Here is a 22796-nt window from a genome sequence, read left to right on the forward strand (position 1 = left end):
AGGATGGGCCCGTGGGTAAAGACTCCCCTCTTCCAGGTTTCAGGTGGGTCATTCTGAGGTGGGTGTTCTACAGCCCCGAAGGTGGGCCCCCGTGTGGATGAGCCACTCTTGCTAAAAGAGAGAGGTTTCCACAGTGAACTACCTGTACACGGGTTGTTCCCTCGGAATCTGCATTTAGGGGGAACTGAAGCTAAGACTCAGCATTGGGATCTCTTTAGAAAGACTGGATCAGGGCAAGGGCATACTTGAAATGCAGGTGCTATCAAAGGACACTGGCAGACACAGAGCCGAAACAGCTTCTCCCCAACACCTGGGAGCGGACTCCCAGTGTCTCCTTGTGCATCTGTGAACAACCAAAGTTATTCTCTCGACCGATCCAGCTGGTCAAGGGCAGGATGCCCTGACTTGTGTGGACCTGGACCCCACAGATTAACGTCGTGCGCGCTGACTTTGTCTGCCCTTGGCCAGAAGGAGGGACTGGGAAAGTGAAAAACAGCCCTGCTGGCAGCTAGGTCATGATGTTCCCAACTGAAGATAAATAGCACTCGTGGAAAGTAAATAATGTCCAGAGCAGGCCGCTGCTTGACCGTCTTTGGAACTATAGACAAGGCCACTCCTCAACAAGGAAAATGATTGACCGTCCCCCACCGTTGACTAATAAGACTCATTGCTGCTCCTTTATCAATGACAATTCTAGCCCCTTCTTAATCTCCCCAGTTCTCGAATAAAAATTAAGATGCTCAATTATTGTATTGCTTCTGCCTCTTGACAACATGGAATTCAGAACATATCCCCACTTCCTTAAACTCTCCTTGGAATCTCTCAACACCTGCCTGAATCCTGCACTAACCGCTCCCCATTCTTTCTTACTGAAACGCCCCACGGTTCCCCTGCAGCGAGTTCTTTTGAGCTGCAGCAAGCTAACTGAGCGGACTTGGCTTTGACTCCAGGTGTGCTCCTGGTGGTCTTAAGTTGGCAGGCATCTGCACAGGCCTCTTTGCTTACTGCCAGCTGATTAACGTCGGAAGAGATGCTGGGGAAAAGAAAACAAATGTCACCATTTTCAAATAGCTGTCATTTCCTCTTCTCTCTCCTCTTTCTCTGACATAAATTTTGTCTTTGCCTTTGTTACATGGCATTGATCTGTAAGTGACTTCTTTTGTATACGTGCAAAATAGCGTGCTAAGAGCTCCCTGTATGTGTCTCTGAGTCAGTTCACACCTGGTGGACATTTACTGAAGATGTGGCAGTAACAGCAGGCGTCTCCACTGTGGCTCATATAGTTGACGCTTTAAATTCAATATCCTACATCTCTCTTTTTAAAATGTCCCTTCGTTATTTCTTCCAACTTGGGCCCCAGCTTTCCAATGAATTGCTTAACTCTCTTTCTTCTTCTCTTCCTTGCAGCCCACCAGAAAACAAATGAACAAACAAAACCCCCAAACTCCAAAATGACATCAAAAAAGCCTCCCACCTTACTAAGCAGAGAAATTTATCGCATTCAAGCCTTTACCCCAATACTCAGCTCCTTTGCAGATTTAAAGACTCATTAATGAAGGAGAAATGGAAACTAACCAGAATATCCAGTATAGGGAAATAGTTAAGTATAGTGCATCAGCCGAGTGGACTATCTTGCAACGGTTAATAGAGGCAATTAAGGCAACCCAGAAACAAGGAAAATTATTTATGAAACAATTGTTTATGAAAATGAAACATAATACAAAAAATGGCGAACAGCATGATTACAACTGGGCAGCAACCATCCATGGCTAGCTCAGGGCCTCAACCGGGTAACGGAAGGGATTTGTACTTGCTATGACTTGATGGCGTGAGCGGTGGGCCCATCAAGGCTCTATCTGCATGAGGGCTACAGGAGCCTGACGGATAGGATCAGGGCTCGGGAACAGGGTGAGGTGAGCGAGGCACTTGCACAAAATTGAAAGGAGTGCCAAACAAACAACAAAATTTCAGCCATCAAAATAGAAATATTTTAATGCAATATTTTTAAAAATCAGAATTAAGGCAAAAAAAAGAAATCCATGATGAACACAGTATCAAAATTTTAAGTGAAGATTCGACCCCGCACTTGCACAACTCTGAGTGTGAGTCCCTCACTTGCCTCCCCCGCGTCCTAGCCCTGGTAAGGACAATGACTAGCCATGTAGCGCCACCAGCTCTCTCCTCCCTCTCGGACTGAGCCCCGTGGAGAATAAGGGCTACTCCTTACTAACCCCAAAAGGACGGAGGGTCCACATGCACACACTTGGTTAGGGAATGGTTGATCAGAGGGAAGATATTTCCATGTAGTCCAACGATCTTTTAGGGGCTGGGACAAGGAGATATAGCAAATAAAGTGCCCACCATGCAAAGCTCCATAAAGAACTACTCTATGAATGCAGTCTAGTTGGGTGACTCTTGGAGATTCTTAGAGTGCGAAATGGAGGCATGTCTGAAGCAGCAAAGGACATCACTATAGCAACCTGGATCCCTGGGGCCCCACTGTCCTTGTAGGAGCAAAGGCTGAAGAAGGCACGTGATGTTTGTGCAAAAAATACATGTGGGACAAACCAGAACCGCCCCCACAGAGCCGGAAGGCAGGCATTTGGATATTATGTTTCTGTATATTCTGTAGGTTGGGGGCAGGGCTGATCTAGAAAGATCCAGTTTTGTAATTGTTGTAAGCCTATTGAACAGCAGGCTGGGGTGGCCTGTAGAAGCTCAGATTCTATATGCAAATATGCAAGAACTAGATGGTCATGGCCTTGAACAAAAATGACTGTGTCAGAGAAATAGTATAATGCTTGTGAGAAATCTTTTAAAGCTTTTCTTAGTGTTTTTATGTGATCTTTTCAACTAATAAAAGGGAAAAATGAAGAAAGTATCACATCCACGAGGTTACCTATGTAGAACCTGGCACCATAGCCTAGAGTCCAGCAAACTTAAATGACAATATCTCACGTAAGTATCTGAGCATGAAATATCTGTGGTTTTACTGGAATCAAGAACTTGGTTTTCCTAATGGGGTTCTTACTAGAAAACACTAGGTCAGGTTTCTGTGAAGATAAAAATGCCAGCAGGATGAGGCCTAAAATAAGCATTCTGTACTAAAATGTAAAATAAACTAACAAAAAAACCTATGGCCAGTGATTCTAATATGTAGCCAAGGCTGAGAACCAATGAGACCAGCGCTGTTCCACAGAACATTCTACAGTGATGGAAATGTTATAACTGCACTGTCCAATAGGGTAGCCACCAGCCACACGTGGCACATGGGGCTAGTGTGACTGAATTTTTAGTTTTGTTCGATCTTAAGTAGTTTAAATTTAAATGTAAATAGCCACACGTGGCTAATGGCTGCTGGACTGAACAGCACAGCTCTTGTGCAGTGGTGTTCAAATTTTGGCTGCCCTCAGAGTCACCAGAGGGAGGAACTTGGTAAAAACACAAAGGTCCAGTCTGCATCCCACTGCAACAAGCAACTCTGTGTTCTTTATTAGCGTGCCAGGGGATTTCCCATAGCAGCACTGGGCAAACTTACTGGGGACCTTGGCAAAACGCAGATTCTGATTCAGTAGGTCAGGCATGGGGCCTGAGAGTCTGCATTTCCAACATGCCAATGCCGGTCAAGGGACCACAGCTCTAGATTTTGGTTGTATTTGTTTCTTTTTAAGGTAAATTCCTGAGTGGATGGTGTTAGCCATTTCCAAATGTTCTTTTCATTTAAAGTTTTTTTAATTGAACTATAGTTGACATATAACATTGTGTAAGTCTAAGGCGGACATGTTGATATGACACATTTATACATTGCAATATGACCGCCACCATAGCTTTAGCTAACACCTCCATCATGTCACATAATTATCATTTCTTTTTTGTGGTGAGAACATTTAAGATCTATTCTCTTAGCAATTTTGAAGTTTATAATATAATACGTATAGTTGACCATAGTCACTATACTGTGCATGAGGTCCCCGGAACTCATTCATCTTCTAGTTACAATTTTGAACTCTTGAATAACATCTCCCCAATTCCCCCACCAGGGGAAGAGGGGGTCGGGATGTCAGCTGCCCTTTGGCTTCCCTCATCCCGTTCAAATCAGGCCAGCTACATTTTACCCTCCCGCCCCAATTCCCTACACATCGAAAATGCCAGCAACACCTTGAAGAACAGGAAGAGGTAGAAATCCAAGGTAAGTGGCATCCTGATCATATCTGAATTTTATCCAGTACATTATTTTTCTTTCATAATTTACTGCCTGTTCCAGAAGAAAGAGAGCCTATGTGTGTGTGTTGAGGGGAGCAGTCAATATGCAGAGTGAGAGTGCTGTTTCGAGAATTTACTGATTGCCACAGATCATCGTGACTGAAAAACAAAAGCTCTGCACAGCTTATGGCACAGAAATGAGATTTGTCCTGTATTTGCCAGTATTAAATAGTTGCATTTCCTATAGATACTAGAAAAAATTCCCTAAAATTATTGCTAAAACTTGACAGTAAGTATAGATTCCTGATTAGTCAATAGAAGAGAAAAGGGTATTTTTAGTGGGTCAGAAACATTACATTGTCTTAACATGGGCTGACTTTTTAAGTCTCAGGAAGTTAAATGGATCTTTTAATGGGAAATAATGGGCACCCTCTTTTCATTTCCACATACTGGTGTGTTCCACAATGTCACCCATACATCGGGCAGCTGCTCCTTTCTTAACAATACTCCAAGCCTACAAAACTCCCATTTAGATAAAAAGAACCTAATTCTGCACTGTGCATCTCAATTACAATCTGTTACAATTTGCAGATGCAGGAGAATGGAGAGCTGTGTGGAAAGGCCTGCATCTCCCTCAGCCTGTGGGGAAGGGGGTGTTGTCTTCCAGGTCCTGTGTTCTCTGCCCCTGGAGCTGGCCCTGGGTGGGGAGTCTGTCTGACCACTGTTGCTGGGGTCACTTTGACCTCTATATTGATTGAGACCTCCAGAAATTACCTTCGCCCGGCTTCCTGCTCTCCCCCTACTTCTTTGGCCACTCCGCAGCCTCCCATTCCAGCTTATTCTCTTCCCAGCCTGTAAATGTTGCCATCCTTCAAGACTCAATCCTAGGCTTTTTCTTTATATATTTAGCTGCTATGTTGCTCGGGACATATAAGTTTTTGACACTTGCTCCTTAAACTATGCCTTCTGTTGTCCCACAACGTCCCCCTTCAGTCTCGTAGGTTCTTTCATCTTCAATTCCTCCTTTCCTGATAATAATATTGCCACTTCTGTTTTTTATGGCATTGGCCTGCTAACTCTTTATTTATTTTTAATTTAGCATGATTTTTTTAAATTGCAGTAACATTGGATTATAACACTATATATCTTTCAGATGTACATTGTAATATATTTCGAATTCTGTGTAGATTACATCATGTTCACCACCCAAAAACTAATTATAGTCCATCCCCTCACACGTGTGCGTAATCACCCCTTTTGCCCTCCCCCCTTCCCCTATGGTAACCACCAATCCAATCTCTGTTGCTATGTGTTTGTTTGTCGTTGTTTTTATCTTCTACTTATGAGTGAGATCATACGGTATTTGACTTTCTCCCTTTGACTTATTTCACTCAGCTTAATCAAGGACCATCCATGTTGTCACAAATGGCCGGATTTCATCATTTCTTATGGCTGAGTAGTATTCCATTGTGTATATATACCACATCTTCTTTATCCATTCCTCCCTTGATGGGCACCCAGGTTGTTTCCAAGTCTTGGCTATTGTGAATAATGCCGCAATGAACATAGGGGTGCATGTATCTTTATACATTTGTGTTTTCAGGTTCTTTGGAATAAATACCCAGCAGTGGAATAGCTGGATCATATGGTAGATCTATTCTTAATTTTCTGAGGATACTCCATGCTGCTTTCCATAGTTGCTGCCCCAGTTTGCACTCCCACCAGCAGTGAACAAGGGTTCCCTTGTCTCCACACCCTCTCCAACATTTGTTGTTTCCTGTCTTGTTAATTACAGCCATTCTGACCAGAGTGAGGTGATACCTCATTGTAGTTTTGATTTGCATTTCCCTGATAGCTAATGATGTCGAGCATCTTTTCATATGCCTGTTTGTCATCCGTATATCTTCTTTGGAGAAATCTCTGTTCAGATCTTTTGCCCATTTTTCAATTGGGCTGTTGGTTTTTTTGCTGTTGAGCTGTATGAGTTCTTTGTATATTTTGGATATTAACCCCTTATCTGATATATGGTTTACAAATGTGTTCTCTCAATTGTTAGGTTGTCTTTTTGTTTTGTTGATGGTTTCCTTTGCTGTGCAGAAGCTTTTTAGCTTGGTGTAGCATTTGACAAGACACAGCATCCATTTATGATAAAAACTCTAAATAAAATGGGTATAGAAGGAAAATACCTTAACATAATAAAGGCCATATATGACAAACCCACAGCAAATATCATTCTCAATGGAGAAAAACTGAAAGCTATCCCTCTAAGAACAGGAACCAGACAAGGATGCCCACTGTCACCACTCTTATTTAACATAGTATTGGAAGTCCTAGTCAGAGCAATCAGGCAAGAAAAAGAAACAAAAGGGATCCATATTGGAAAAGAAGAAGTTAAACTGTCACTCTTTGCAGATGACATGATTTTATGTCTAGAAAACCCTAAAGAGTCCACTAAAAAACTTTTAGAAGCAACGAATGAATACAGTCAAGTTGCGGGATAAAAAATCAACATACAAAAATCGGTTGCATTTCTATAAACTAACAACGAAGTAGCAGAAAGAGAAATTAAGAATACAATCCCACTTACAATTGCAACAAAAAGAATAAAATGCCTAGGAATAAACTTAACCAAAGAGGTGAAAGATCTGTACACCGAAAACTATAAAACACTGTTGAAAGAAATCGAAGAAGACACAAAGAAATGGAAAGATATTCCTTGCTCTTGGATTGGAAGAATTAACATCGTTAAAATGTCCATACTTCCTAAAGCAATCTATAGATTCAATGCAATCCCCATCAAAGTTACAACAACATTTTCACAGAAATAGAACAAAGAATCCTAAAATTTATATGGAACAGCAAAAGACCCAGAACAGCCAAAGGTATCCTGAGAAAAAAGAACAAAGCTGGAGGTATCACACTCCCTGATTTCAAAATATACTACAAAGGTCTAGTAGCCAAAACAGCATGGTACTGGCACAGAAACAGACACGCAGATCAATGGAACAGGATCGAGAGCCCAGAAATAAACCCACACATTTATGGACAGCTAATATTCATCAAGGGAGCCAAGAGCATACGGTGGAGAAAGGAGAGTCTCTTCAATAAATGGTGTTGGGAAAACTGGACAGCCACGTGCAAAAGAATGAAAGTAGACGGTTACCTTACACTGTGCACAGAAATCAACTCAAAATGGATTAAAGACTTAAATGTAAGACCCAAAACCATGAAACTCTAGAAGAAAACATAGGCAGTACACTCTTTGACATCGGTCTTAGCAGCATATTTTCAAGTACCATGTCTGACCGGGTAAGGGAAACAAAAGAAAAAATGAACAAATGGGACTACATCAAAATCTTTATTTCTTATAAATTATAATATAGCTGGGTTTGGTTTTGTTTTTTAAACTCATTTTGCCATTTTCAATCTTTTGATAGAATTAAGTCTATTTGCATTTACTGAAATAACTAATAGACTTGGTTTTATTCCTTCCACGTTGTAAATATATCATTTTGCTTTAATGGTTCTTTTTTTTGTTTTCCTTATTTTTGCTGATTTTATTAAGTTGCTATCCATTCCATTTTTTGTCCTTGCTAATTTGGAAGTTCCATCGCATTTTTCCATTCTCTTAACGGCAACTTATTATTCTCCGGTATTCTTAATTGATTGCATGTTTTGTTACCATTATTTGAAAAGAAGACCTCCCAACTGTTTTCTCACCTGGTCAGTCTATTTTTCCTTGCACCCCCTACCCCAAGAAGATAAGACTGTGAGACTATTTTAATTCCCTTCCCCCTTATTGCCCTAGTTGAGAAATTTCAAATGCTCTTTCTCCACTCTACTTCCATGCTTACCACATCCAATGCCTAGGTTTTTCTGAAATAATTTAGTTCTAGATTATTATTAAAATGGTCTTCACAGCAACCTCTTTTGTTTTAAGAATCTTATCTATGGGCCAGCCTGGTGGTGTAGTGGTTAAGTTTATGCGCTCTGCTTCGGCAGCCTGGGGTTTGCAGGTTCAGATCCCAGGCACAGACCTGGCACTGCCCATCAAGCCATGCTGTGGTGGCATCCCACATACAAAATAGGGGAAGACTGCCACAGACGTTAGCTCAGGGACAATCTTTCTCAAGCAAAAAGAGGAAGATTGGTAACAGATGTTAGCTCAGGCCCACTCTTCCTCACCAAGAAAAAAAAAAACCCTTATCTAGTACTCATATTATATATTCCAAGACATTATAATTGATTTAGATTGAGCTACATATTATTTTCAGAAATCCGATCTTCATCCATTTAATTTAAACTTTAGTACTTGAAGCCTCTTTGTTTATTTGTTGTTTGGTTAGAATGATTTCCTGAGTATTTTTCCAAATAGCTCATGTGGCTGTTAAAATTTTTTAATTCTTAAATAGTTCAAAAAAATTTTTTTTACCATGACGGATGAATGAAACACTGGCTTGGTATGGGGTTCTTGGGCTTCAGTCCTTTGTTCTCTGTAGTCTCTAGATGTTATTTCAACAACTCCTAGCTTCTAGGACTTCCAGTGTTGCATATGAGCAGTCCAATACTCATCTCACTTCTTTTTATTTGTAGATAACTTATTCTTTCTGAGTGAAAGCTTAAGATTTACTTTTTATTCTTGAGATTTATAACTTTACCAAGATAAACCTGTGTGTATATTATTTATTGTCATGATAATGCTACATAATGAACTACCACAAAAATCTCAGTGGCATTAAATAGTAGGCATTTATTGGTAATTTGCACATCTACAAATCTGGGCTGGGCTTGACACTAAGATTCAGGTTGGGTCCAGGTCTGCCTGATGTCCTTCTCATCCTCCTTGGATCAGGAGCCTCCCAAAGCATGGCAGAGAGCCATGGCAGAAAGCAGAAGCAAAGGAAGATGAGCTCACTACACAGCTGTAATTCAAACTTCTGCTTGTATCATATCTACTAACAGTCCATTGGCCAAGGTGAGTCACATGGCGAAAGAGTTAGAGAAGTACAATCTGCTTACACACATTCGAAAAAGGCAAGGGAATCAATACTTGTTAAACGGTAATCTAACCTACTATAATGTGTAGATTATCTACCATAATTCTCACGGAACCTACCGGGAACTCGGTGCACTTTTATAATCTGTAAACTTGGGTTTTTGTTTTGTTCGAGGAAATTTTCACTTATTACTTGCTTACCCCGCTTCTCCTCCATCAGTTCCTATGTCTCCTTCTTGATCTCCTAGTTTTGCTTGTTACCTCCTGGATCTATCCTCTAAGTCTCTTATCTTTTCTTCTCTATAAATTCCGTCTTTTTGTATTTTTGAGACATTATTTTTGGAGATATTTCTTTCCCTTCACCCAGATTACAAACTCTGGCCTCAGCAGTAGCCCACCTCTCCTTTAATTTATCTAATGCATTTTTAAGTTTGAAATCATAGCATCTAGTTACAGAAAGTTTGTGTGGGGGGGAAGGGGTGTATATATAGGGTGATCAACTTATCCTGGTTTCCCCAGGACTGTCCTGGTTTTAGCATTGAAAGCCCCTCATCCCTGAAACTCCCTCAGTGCCAGGCAAACTGGGACAGCCAGTGACCCCAGTACTGTACTTGAATCTCTTTAAATTACAGTTTTAGTTTTTAAAAGTTGTTATCTGTCCTCCTCTAGCAATTCTGTTTTGCAGAGCGCCCGTCCTGTTTGATCTTCCTCCTCCCAGCTGCTGAGAACGCTTAGATGTCTTGTTATTTTTCTTTATCTACCATACCGAGACCATTTGGGTAGCATCTGTCACACACCAGGGCTTGGAATGAATTGAGTCATCAGTTTTATTGGGGGAAAGGAAAACTTACAAGGCGAGAGTAGCAAGAGAAGAGAAGGCACAGGTCCTCTTCCTTTCATCACCCATTAGAGAAGAATGCCAGTGCCACCTCACGGTCCTGGATACATAGGATGGGTCCACGTTCCAGTAGAGGGACCTGCACTCTTACTGCTCTCCTTGTACAGAATGAGCATGAGAACTCAACCTTATCAATGAAGGGACACACAAACTGCTTGAGGCAGTCTGGAGTTGGATGCTAGCTATTTAAAGGAATTGTCTGGGAATTCCAGTTGCCACCACCTGAAGTCTGTTGGGAGACACTTCTCCATGGGCTTCTCTTGTTTCTTCTGTCCTATGAGCTGAGGCACTGACAGTCTTTATTCTGGACTAAATTTCCAAGGAAGTTTGTACAGGGGACTATCTTAGGAAATAGAGATAGTGTCTCCCTACGGAGCCAAAGACAAATTTGTTTGTTGACCAGTATAATAAAGATAATGTCTCCCTCTAGAGCAAAAATTGGGTAGGTTTGCCTGCAGCCCCCTTTAAAATATTGGTATTTCCTAAGCTTAGCTTCCTCCCCTGTGACACACATCCACGGCACGTGTAGCATCTACTTGGGCCCACCTCTGTGTTGCCCCCATGGGTCTTGGGGGAGAGGGGGGTAAGGGAACTAATACAAACATGAAACTCATGCTGCCTGTTGTGCTATGAATAATCAAGTCCTTCGTCTCTGACCCACTGTTCTTGTGTCTTCTGCCAGCCACCATGAAACTAAAACACACTAACTTGTTAGCTTGCAAGCAGGGTAAAGTCTCAGACTCTTCACAGTTCACGACGGAGCCCATTACAAGTGACATGCCCTTCTTTCAGGAAGCTGAGTTCGGTGGAAGCCCCAATCCCCTCTCTGCTCCAGCCCCAGCTGATTGTGGTCCAGGCAACCCAGAATGAGGTCACTTTGGGATAATGCTTATTCAATACAATGGATAACTGGCAACTACAAGGTGTTTGATAATCACTGATCTTTAGATGGAGGAAGCCCCAGTCTATGGAAGGGTTGTCTTTCAAAGATTTATTTATGGGCCCAGCCCCGTGGCTGAGTGGCTAAGTTCCTGCACTCCACTTCAGCGGCCCAAGGTTTCACCGGTTCGGATCCTGGGAGCGGACATGGCACCGCTCATCAGGCCATGCTGAGGCGGCATCCCACATGCCACAACTAGAAGGACCCACAACTAAAATACACAACTACGTACTGGGGGGCTCTAGGGAGAAGAAGAAGAGAAAAAAAAAGGAAAAGACTGGCAACAGATGTTAGCTCAGGTGCCAATCTTTAAAAAAAATTATTTATAAGTATTTTCCCATGGAAATAACTTGATAAATGGCAGTTATACCTAGCCTGAGGTATTCCCAGACTAGCTCTCTAAGCTTATTAAGCAGGTTCAGCTTAGTGGTTAAGACTATGGGTTCTGGAGCCAAATCGCCTAGATTCCAATCCTGGCCCCTAACAGCTAGATGTCTGACCTTTGACAAGTTACACTAACCTCTGTTTCCTCACTTGAAAATGGAATTAACACTAACCACCAACAGGGTCATTTTGAAGATTAAATGAATAATGCATGCCTTGTAAGCAACTCCTTTCCAAGCTGCTGTGATAACCATTCCATAATCTGGCCACTAGGTACAATTTAAGCAAACCTGATCATTACCTATAGTCGTGCTCACATAACAGGTACTGTTGGAGATGATGCTTATTATCTACTTCGTTTCCCAGGGGAGGAGCTTCCATCAGAGAAAGTATACTTTTTTCTTTTTTAATAAAGATTTTTTTTCCTTTTTCTCCCAAAGCCCCCGGTACATAGTTGCATATTTTTAGTTGTGGGTCCTTCTAGTTGTGGCATGTGGGACGCTGCCTCAGTGTGGCCTTACGAGCGGTGCCATGTCCATGCCCAGGATTCTAACCAGTGAAACCCTGGGCCACCGAAGCAGAGCACGCAAACTAACCACTTGGCCATGGGGCCGGCCCCAGAGAGCAAGTATTCTTCACCTGGGGTCCATGGACACTTTTAGAGGATCTGTGAACTTACTGGGAAAAGAAAACCTCTTATATCTTTATTATCTCTGACCTCTAACTAAAATGTAATATTTCCTACAAATACAAATACAGATAAACCACAGTAGTATTAACAGTGTCTGTGAATTTGTATTGAATAGAAATCACAGACATTTTCCTATGACAGTTCACTCGTTGTAAATCTCTCAAAGTATTATTTATGCTCCAGCACCACTTCGAAATTATGGTATTATTAGTCCCACCACTAAATCTTATTATTTAATGCATGAACAAAGAAACACACATATTATCATAAACTTACTTATGTATACTTTCAGGGTTGTACTTTAGTGTAATCGGTTCCCCTTGAAGTGCCATATGTTTGATTTTATGCACATAAAAACATTATTCTGAGAAAAGATCCATACGCTTCACCAAGTGACAAAGAGGCCTGCCCAGGGGTTAAGAAGCTCTTCACTAGAGGAAAATTGCCCTTGCCCTGCCCCCTCAGTTCTCCCCAGTGAGAGGGCCGGACCCACGAGGAGGGCTCTGCAGATCCCCGGGCTCGCCTGTGAGTGAATGGAAGACTCTCCCCAATCCCGGGGTGCAGTATTAGGAAACCTGCTTCATCCAGATCTAAATTATGTCCTTGAATATAGGAGCGTCACGTATGAAGGGAATATATTGACGTCCAGCTGTCTGACTCCTGAATCTCTTTCAAATGGTTCCAAACTATGGCAGAGATGTCAGTTCTCAGCTCCCGTCAAACACCGACATACAGCTAGTGACAGACTGCAATTTGTCGTTTCACCCATAGGTCTTGCGGTCTCTCCAACCATGTGGTGAGCCCACTGGGGAGGGGTCTCTGTCTTGCTCTCAGTGAGACAGTGGAGAGGGCAGTGTAGTAAAGGACATGGTCTCTGACCCCAGGAGGCTTGGCTCCAAATCTGGGCTCTGATACTTCTCAACTGAGTGGCCTGAAGCAAATTACTCAAGCTCCCAATGCCTTGTTTCCTCATCCATAATTGTAATTTCCTTATGGGGTCCTTTCAAGGACTGAGCGAGTTAAAACGTAAAATAGAACAGTGCCTCGCACGTGGGGAGAACAGAAGGAAAAAAATCTTGTATTTCATAGCCTAGGTGTTTTTCAACATGCAATTAAAATAGCTAAGTACATTTTCCCTGCAGATGAAATGCTGAAGTCCTGGAGATGAAGAATGATTTTATTAGATTTTATGGGAGAAGGTATTTAACTATCTGGAACATTAGTAAGACTCTATCGGTAAGAAGAAACTCAGTTTGCTCTAAAGAACAGGTGATCGTGGTGCTATTTCAGGAGGCAGCGCACAGCAAAACCCGACGACAATATCAGTATCTGCCGGGAGGTGGGAGAAGCGGGAACAGGACCTCACAGACAGCCTGTCCATCAACGAACCCGTCTCTGTTCCTTTTAAGAAACAAACAAAAGTTTCTTAGGTGAATGGGGCATTCTCGCCAAGGTCTTCTCAAAACAGAAATCTAGAATGGAATGACAGATTTTGTAACTTATCATTCAGACATAAGTACAAATTCTCTGTGCAGACACACATACCTGGACGTCATGGGCTGAGCAATAAATACTCTTCTCTCTGGAATCTTATTTCTACCATCTCCTTGGTCTGTGTCCTGACCTGTGTCTTGTGGTAGGGTAATAAGCCACTAAAATCTTGAGCCCTCTGCTATTTCACATTCTCTACTGTGTACTCATCTTTATATATGTAACATTCATTATTCTATTGAGGCTTTATCATACTGAGAATCTAGCTTAACTTGCTGAGGGATAAAATTACATGAGTTCTGAGTAAGATCTAGATTCTGAAGAGCGATTTTACTTCTCTGTGGGAGCTGTACACTCCCCATTCCACCGAGGGCCTGACACAGGATGAAGCACCTGGGAAGTCCCCCCTAGATAAATGTTGAATAAATACACACTCTGGGATTTTATTTCAAGGGTGATGCTCTTTCTTCTGCCTCATAATAGCAGTCGCATCAAATTTCCAGCCTCAGTGCAGATCATTAGAAGGAAATGAACAAAGACCAGCAAACCGTAATCTGAAACAAAGCTGAATTTAATTGCTTGACTGTGAAAAGAGCACCACATTGCTTGAGTACAAGTACAGCTAGTGTCTCCAGGTAGGACTTGAAAGGACCAGAAAGAGGGCAAAAGGGCGGAAGTACATCAAATGTGGTGAGGTTCCGAGTTCAGGTCTCTGGTTGGCTCCCGAGGCCGAGGAGCCTAAACTCTCTTCTGCAGCTGGTCGTTGCACTGCTGCACTTCTTAACAGCCCAGGCACCGTTCCCAGAGACGTCCAGGATGGGTCACATAAAGCTTAAATGGGCTCAGTGTCACTCGGGTGGCATACCTGACGCGTTTGCTTGAAGTCAACCGACATCTTCCCTTAAGAGGATCGGCAGCCCTTTAGTACAGCCGGGTTGCCTGAGTTCCCTGTCTCTTCATTCGTCTCTTTTGGAACTGCCAGACCAAATTTCCTTTTTTTCTTAGGGCAAAAGGCAGAGAAACATACATGCGTACTCAGAAAAATAAATTTTATATCGACAGGTTGCCTTTCAAAGTTGTAAGAAGCAAAATACAAGAGGCACTGAGACAAATACTTGCACACAATACTTCATCGCAACATTATTCACAACAGACAAGAGGTGGGCACAACCCAAATGTTCATCAGCACATGACCGGATAAACAAAATGTGGCATATACAACCAACAGGATTAAGCCATGAAAAGGAATGAAGTACTGACGCATGTTACACTGTGGACGAACCTCAAAAACGTTACACCAAGTGAAAGAAGCCAGACATCAAAGGTCACAGACCGTGTGATTCCATTTACAGGAACTATCTAGAATAGGGAAGGCCATAGAGACAGAAAGCAAATTGGTGGTTTCTGGGGCTGGGGGAGGGGAGGATGGCAACCGAGTGCTTAACGGCTACAGAGATTTCTTCTGGGGTGATGAACATGTCCTGAAATAGACAGAGGTGGTGGTTGCACCGACAGCGTATATGTAGCAAATGCCTCGGAACCTTACACTTTAAAATGGTTGTTCCTTATGTAAATTACACCTCAATAAGAAAAGAAAGGAAGAAGGGAAAAAAGAAAACACAAAAGCCCAGGGATCTCTTGAGTCCCACTGAAACCAGGAAGAAGGACGAAGAGGTGAGGGAGCAGGGGCTGCTGAACTGATGCTCCCGAAGTGAGGAAGGGGAGAGAAAGGACGAGAACGGGGTGGGTTCCACTTTAGAGTCTCACAAGGTCACCAGCACTTGAAAAGCAAACAAACAAAACTCAGTTCCAATGTTTAGCTCTTTGCTTTTCTGCGAATAACCCAGAGTCCTAAAAAGGGTAAATGATTGTATCAGGAGAGAAAATGAGATGTCTCAGAAGTGCCTTTTCAAGGCCTGTGGTTGAGGCCTGGAGGGGCAGCCGAACTGGGGGGAGTGGGGGCACCGAGCGCAGGTGGAGCCTCTTAAAGGGCTGGGGACACCCAGCGAGCATGTGCGCCCAATCCATTCCACACCCTGGGAGTCTCCAGGTCCGCAATACAAGTGGGACAAGCATTATTTTTTGGTAGTTTTAACTTTTTTTCAAAACACATTTGTAAAAATTACATTTCCTACACTGTGTACAAACCTTTTAAACTAAATAAACAAATACCAAAGTACATTCTTCTGAACATGTTTCAATATTTCACAGGTCGCTTCAGCACATATTTTGTACAGTGAAACCATTTTTCAAAAACTATGGACCTTCCGGTCACATCTACAACGTGGAGGAACCTTGAGGACATGATGCTAAGTGAGGTAATCCAGTGACAAAAACACAGATCCTGTGTGACCCCACTTCCATGAAGGATCTGAAGCAGCCACACTCAGAGACAGGAAAGAGAATGGCGGTGGCCAGGGGCTGGGGGAGGGCACACGGGGAGCTGGTGCTCAGGGGACATAGAGCTTCACTTCGGCAAGAGGAAAACAGGCCTAGAAATCTGCTGGACAACAATGAGAATATACTGAACATCATGGAACTGCTCACTTAAAAATGGTTAAGGGGCCGGCCCCGTGGCCGAGTGGTTAAGTTCGTGCGCTCCACTTCAGCAGCCTGGGGTTCACCAGTTCAGATCCTGGGCGCGGACATGCCACCGCTCAGCAGGTCACGCTGAGGCGGCGTCCCACATGCTACAACTAGAAGGACCAAAAGCTAAGATATACAGCTATGCACCGTGGGCTTTGGGAAAAAGAAAAAGAAAAAGAAAAAAGAAGATTGGCAACAGTTGTTAGCTCAGGTACCAACCTTAAAACATTTTTCTAAAAACTCTCAAAAGAATGGTTAAGATGGTACATTTTATGTTAAATGTTTTTTAACTCACTTAAAAAATTTAAAAACTAGCCATCCTGTTAAAATAATACTAATTGTAACCTGATTGGTGTGGTGGTTTTCTTGTTTAGAGAACTTATAGGCCTCAGGAGTTTGAGCCTAGTTTGGAGTTGGGTACACGTTAGATCATGATGATAAAAACAACTATGTCAACAACCGCCCCCAAAGCAATGGCTTCAGCAAAACACCCCAGCTTATTAAACCTCTTCCTTGTTTCTAGGTGAAAAGCCTGGGGCAGCGCTTCGGTATCAAGCTTGCACATCTAATAATGGGAACGACTGACACATTAGAAAAACCACAAATGAACCAAAAACTCGGGACTCATTAGGCTCGATGCCCTGGGATTTGGAGAAAGAGAAAATAACGCACCTCAGGGTTTGGGAGGGGTTGGAGGGCCTCTACTCACTTTACCTTGTGACTGGCTTGCTGTCTGCGGGCGCCGACGGGGCTGACCTGTCTGGGCTGCTGCTGGTGCCACAGCCACTGGGGGCTGCAAGATTCTCAAGTGTTGTATCTGCAGCAGCTGATGCTGTGGCTGCTGCAGGTGTCGTGGCTGCTGTGGCGGCTGCTGCTGCTGCTGCTGCTGCTGCTGCAGGTGTTGTGGCTGCCATGGCTGCTGCTGATGCTGTGGCTGCTGCAGGTGTCGTGGCTGCTGTGGCTGCTGCTGCTGCTGCTGCAGGTGTTGTTGCTGCCGTGGCTGCTGCTGATGCTGCTGCAGGTGTTGTTGCTGCCGTGGCTGCTGCTGATGCTGTGGCTGCAGCAGGTGTCGTGGCTGCTGCTGCTGCTGCTGCTGCTGCAGGTGTTGTTGCTGCCGTGGCTGCTGCTGATGCTGTGGCTGCAGCAGGTGTCGTGGCTGCTGCTGCTGCTGCTGCTGCTTCTGCTGCTGCTGCTGCTGCTGCAGGTGTTGTTGCTGCCGTGGCTGCTGCTGATGCTGTGGCTGCTGCTGCTGCTGCTGACGGTGTTGTTGCTGCCGTGGCTGCTGCTGATGCTGTGGTTGCTGCTGACGTTGCGGCTGCTGCAGCTGCTGCAAGGCGGAGGAGAGCTGGACTCTCTGCAGAGGAAGGCTTTGCCCAGGTCTTTGCAGGGCAGGGACAGGCGGAGACAACACAATCACCTGGGGCTGCAGAAAACTTCCACTGACGTTAACGACAACAGCTTGCTGGGCACAGAAGGCCGTTTTCTGACTGGCTGAACCTTGTGCACTTGCAGCCTGTGACACTAGCTGCTGAGGATGCGAAGTGGAGGGCTGCTGACCCTGTAGCTCTGGAATCAGCTGATAGAGCTGCTGCTGCTGCAGCTGCCCAGGCAGCTGCTGGGTGTTCACAATGAGCGAACCTGGTGGAAACTGGAGCAGAGTTAAGGGCCTGGCACCTGGAGCATCTTTTAAAATCACTCGAACACCTACTTGAGAATTCGCTTGCAGGGCAGTGGGTGGCGCTTTTGGTGGCTGGCCTCTTAAGGGCAGGTTGCTGGGCAAGATTCCCGCGGGAGCTGTGGCCCGAGTGGCAGAGCCCTGCGAGGGGCTGGGAGCTCTCTCCAAAGTGTGGGTTCCGGGAACAGAATTCTCCACTTTGATGACCCTGACACCAACGGGGCTGACCCTGACCTGGGTGGTCACCGGTGTTTGTGATGAGCCAGCAGTGGACTGGGCGGCTGCAGGAAGCGTGCTAACTCGACTCACTTCCACAGGGGAGTTCTGGGGAAGACTTGGTGGCTTAGAAGCAGGAGCAGGAGATGCAGACTTATGAAAGCCGCCTGCCTGCTGTGGAGGAAAACTGCTGGCTGAGGAACTCGTGCCTGAGCTCGAGGGCAGCGTGACGGGCGGCGGTGGAGGTTGGACTTCCTCCCCCAGGACTGAGGCCTGAAGCAGCACGGTCTTAGGCCGTTCTGTTTCCTTCCCTGGAGAAAGTGGGCTGAGACTGGCTGAGCCACTGGAGCTGTGTGACACCTTGACTGGACAACTGCTGTTCTTCTGGACCAATTCCTCGGGCCGAATGACTACCGTCCCAGCATCAGTCTTCGACCCAGGCATGAAACTCTTTGAATGGTCACCTCTGGAGGCGTGGGGGGGAGACAGCTGTCTCTCATATCTGGCTTTTTTAGGTGACGTTTCTTTCCCAGAGATAAGTGGATCATTAAGCGAGCGCATGAAGAACATCTTTGTATCCCGGTACTGATCGCCTGCTTCCCATTCAAATACAGAATCATCTCTGACTTCATGGGCTGGCCAGCCTGTTGGCTGGGAGTCATAAGAGCTCACAGACTTCCTCCCTGTAGCATATTTCTCCACATCCACTTCAGAAGGTACGGCCAAGTCACAGGGTCTCTGTTCCCACACATCCACATAATTCCCTGCTCCAGAAATTTTGAGGTCATACTGCTCACCTGCGTTACTCTCTTTGCTTGGTTGGCAAGAAGTCAGTACCGTTAGCTCGGGCGGAGGTGGGCCATGAGACAGCTCCTGCTGCCGACTCAGAGCCGGGCTCGAGCACCTCTTGAAGCAGCGCTTCATTGGGTCAGCGTTCATCTTTTGTTTGTTATAAAGCAGACTGTTTGCAGTGCAGGCTACTGACACAGAAGGATCAAGACACAGTGGTTCAGCTGTGGCTAAGATCAGCTGGCTCTCGAGCAACAGTTTGTCCTCCTGGGTCCATGTCTGGCTGTCGCTGGTTAGGGACTCTACGTCGCAGGCTAACGTCTGCATGGTTGGTCGTAAGAGAATGTACCTGCTCTGGTAACCAGGGGCCTCCACGTCACTGGACTGCCTGTAGTCCCGTATTTCTGCGATGACGCATCCACAGTGAAAAACGTTCACCTGAGATTTTTCCAGGAGACCCACCAAAACAGGAGGTAATTCTTCTGCATCCAAGTACTGGAGCAGTTCCCCCTCTTCATAAGACAGTCGAATGGTCTCCGAATACGAGCCATTTTCTCCCCTGAGCATCAGCGAGTATCCCTGCTCTCCTGGGTGCAGATTGACCACTAAACGCGACAACGACTCTCTCTGAACAAGCTTCTCTAGCAAGTTCACGTTGCTTCGTAATTCCTCCGCAACCTCAGGCTCTCTGTCGCATTCTTCAACATATATGTCATACAGTTTCTCATAGACCGATTTTTCCCCTCTAGACGCGTACTTCCTTTTAGGAGGTCTCTGTTGGGCACTTTCGATGACACACGCCGCGCGATCCAGAGCTCGTTCTAAGGCGTGTTGCATCATCGCGTACGACAGGGGCCCTAAAAGAAGGCAAAGCCCAAGTGACGAGCCGGTGGAAATCCCGTCCTTCCTATAGATTATCTGCCTGCAAACGCCGCGACCCGAGGCGGAGCCACCGGCCTCGCTTCAAAACGGACCCCAGGAGACCCGCCCCAGGGAAGCGCCGCACGAAGTACTTGCGATCGGAAAAGCCGCCACGCGCTGGAGCCGCCACGCGCTGGAGCCGCCACCGCGCTGAGCCTCGTGTCGCTGGGGCCGGGCCGGAAGTGGATGGGAGGGTCGTCACCCCCCCACCTACCCCCTGCGGCGCCGCTGCTGCGCCTGCGCCCTCCCCGCCGGCGGGCCGCTGCCCCCTGCGGCGGCCTGCGGGCCGGGGCCGCGCTCCCTGCTGCGAAGGCTGCTTTCCCACCCGAGGCCTGGGCCCGCCGGGCTTTTTCTCTTCGTTCGCCATCAACAGCATGCACGTCAAAGCACAAGCAACCAACAAAGAAATCCATGCTTTTCTGCTACGCTTTTAGTGCATACGGTTTTCGCAGGAATGCAAGCGTCGGGAAAGCCGTGGAAGGCGGTCATTTCTTTTCTTGGCCGGAACTTCACCAGGAGTTGTTCACTGTTTTTAGAATCTCTCGTCCTCCATGGCAGGGCTGCTCCCGGTGTCCATCACCAGGTTAACGCCGCCAGAGAGTCCACATCTGTAGCTCCTGCCTACGCGGACGCTCACTGTACTCGCTGCAAGTGGCAGGATCCTTCACTGACGCTTCCAGTGATCTCCTGCCCACGGGTTTCATATAGATGTGCACAAAACGTGGCATTCGTATACGCAAGTACTGCCCCTTGATCTCCCTGTGTATTACAATAAGGGCATTTTGCAGGTTTTTAAAAAGTGGAGGGTGGGGGGTCCCGCCTGTGGCTAGTGGTGAAGTTCAGCTCCACTTCAGCAGCCAGGGTTTGGTTCCCAGGTCGACCTGCATCACTGTCAGTGGCCATGCTGTGGCAGAGGCTCACATACAAAGTAGAGGGAGATCGGAACTGATGTTAGCTCAGGGCAAATCTTCCTCAGCAAAAAATAAAATAAAATAAATTTAAAAAGTATGTGGGAGGAAGTTCCTTTGTCTATGAATTACAGTTCAGGATTAAACTACTTGTTTTAAAAGGTGATTTGCATCTGATGGGGTTGAGAACTATTGTTCCAGGCGACGGCAGTACATTTTAAATGATTCCTGTAGCTGTAGACCACAGCTACAGTCCTAATGATGGATTTGGAGAGATGTGATTGAGTCTTAGATAATTTATGAGCCATTGTCTTCCATTAGTTCCGTTGCCTTGAAAGCTGCCAGCCTTCTTGGACAAGTTTTTCAAAGAATCTCTTGGTGTTTAGATGCAGACATGATGATAGTACAATATTCCTAGTAAAGTCGCACAAATGAGAAGAATCCAAGACAAATTGCCAAAACTCTTGAATTACAGACTGCTAGAAAGTGTGTATTTTTTAATCGATAGCAATTATGATAATTACATGTTACAGTAGATACAGGCTATTGAGATAAGATTGAAAACTCCTAGACTGAGAGTCCCTTAAACATGCCTCTTGTTCAGGAACAGACAAGAATCATTTCGGACCGCCATACCAGTGGTTTGGGCGGATGGACACTCGTGGAGTGCCTCCAGGGGCTTGAAATCAGTTTCTTGACCCTTGTCAGCATGCCTTCCCTGTCTCTCTCTTCCCCGCACCTGTCCAAATTTAGGCCAAGCATGAGCCTGGGGAGCCGAATCCTACTTTGCTGTCCAGTAACCCAAACATCCAACTTGAATGAAGCGGGAAGTAGTGAGATGAACGTGAGCTCTGACCCTCATTCAAAGCACCGCCTTATTCTTCCAACTGGAGTAGATGGACTTAGCTGCCTCCCAGACCCTGGCAGGCTGCTCACCTACCATCCCGCTAGCTTCTGTCCTCAGGGGTTTGCTGTGTGTTGGGTCTGACAGAGTGTGAATCTGTAACAGTATTCCATTTGGGCAGAGACGCTAACAGAAAGGGAAAGCTCTGTTTTCTTGATCTGAACTGGAGATTTTGTTGGATGAGAAGTGGCATGGTGGCCCTGTGCCTGAGTCGGCTTGTCTTCCTCAAAACTGAAGAAGTCCCAGGGTTCTGCTGGCTGCTCCTGGCCTGCAGACTCGACTTCCCAGCTTCTTGTTGTGGCAAAGGAGCAGAGCGGGGACTTGGGTGAGGCAAGTGAGGGGCCTAGGGCACCAGATTGAAGGAGACACCCGCTCTCGGCGTGGTGCAAGTCCCATCAGGGCTGGCGCCCTAGCTGCCTCTCTTGCCTCGCCTTGTCCCGGCCCTGCACGTAGGCCCCACACCGCCTGGCGCCTGCCTCCTTCCCAGGTGCATCTCTGCCCTCTCTTTCCCGAGCTTTCTGTGCTCTGAGCATGGTCACCTTGCTGCAGAGAGGCCAACCCCTTCAGGGCTCTGTACCCTTGTCAAAGGCTGTGTCCTCTGCTCAGCGGTCCTCTCTGCTTAGTCAGCTGCTGGTCTGCACCGCTCACCTCCAACATCCTCTCCTGTCTCCAGGAAGCGAGCATCCTCTTGTGCCTCTGTCAAAGCACACTCACCACGTGCCTCGTTGGAGCCAGCTTCGCATTGGAAAGGCATTGAGTGTTTGCACTGTTTCTCCACACCCAGCCTCTGGGCTCCCTGAGGGCAGAGACGGTGTCTTTTCCATCTTTGTTTGGTCACCAACTCGGTCATTACTTGGCTCATGGTTGGCGCCATAGAATGAAGGAATGATTGACTCCACGCTCCCGTTACTTCAACTCAAGACTCATAAGAACCCTGCGAAGTAAATATTTCACCCCCTTTTTAGAGCTGAGAAAAGTACCCAGAGCCAGGTCTTCTGACTCTGGTGCTGTACTGTGCCAGGGCTTCTGAACCTTGGCACTGTTGACATTGCTTGTGGGGGCACGGGGGCTGTCCTGTGCACTGTAGGATGTTTAGCAGCATCCCTGTCCTTCCCACCAGATGCCCTAGCACTCGTCCCCAGCTGTGGTAACCAAAAATGGCTCCAGATATCGGCAAATATCCCCTGGGGGGTG

At 45.7% G+C, this 22796-nt stretch overlaps 1 protein-coding gene across 4 annotated transcripts in view; it reads right to left on the reverse strand.

Moving 5' to 3' along the window:
- Nucleotides 1-22589, reverse strand: part of LOC123282387 (transcription factor SPT20 homolog) — a 40170-nt gene extending 17581 nt beyond the window's left edge. The window contains exons 1-2 of one of the 4 annotated variants that reach the window (XM_070501906.1): nucleotides 16904-22589; nucleotides 13178-13513 (exon numbers count right to left, since the gene is read on the reverse strand). In XM_070501906.1, coding sequence (XP_070358007.1) covers nucleotides 13371-13513; nucleotides 16904-19709 — 2949 coding nt within the window. In that variant the 5' untranslated portion in view covers nucleotides 19710-22589 and the 3' untranslated portion in view covers nucleotides 13178-13370. Of the gene's footprint in view, nucleotides 1-13177; nucleotides 13514-13535; nucleotides 16343-16903 lie in introns of those variants that run through there. The other 3 variants (XM_070501907.1, XM_070501909.1, XM_070501908.1) reach the window with 3 other exon arrangements.
- Between the last annotated feature and the right edge of the window lie 207 nt (nucleotides 22590-22796).

Source organism: Equus asinus, chromosome X (assembly GCF_041296235.1).
Source record: "Equus asinus isolate D_3611 breed Donkey chromosome X, EquAss-T2T_v2, whole genome shotgun sequence".
Taxonomy (NCBI): domain Eukaryota; kingdom Metazoa; phylum Chordata; class Mammalia; order Perissodactyla; family Equidae; genus Equus; species Equus asinus.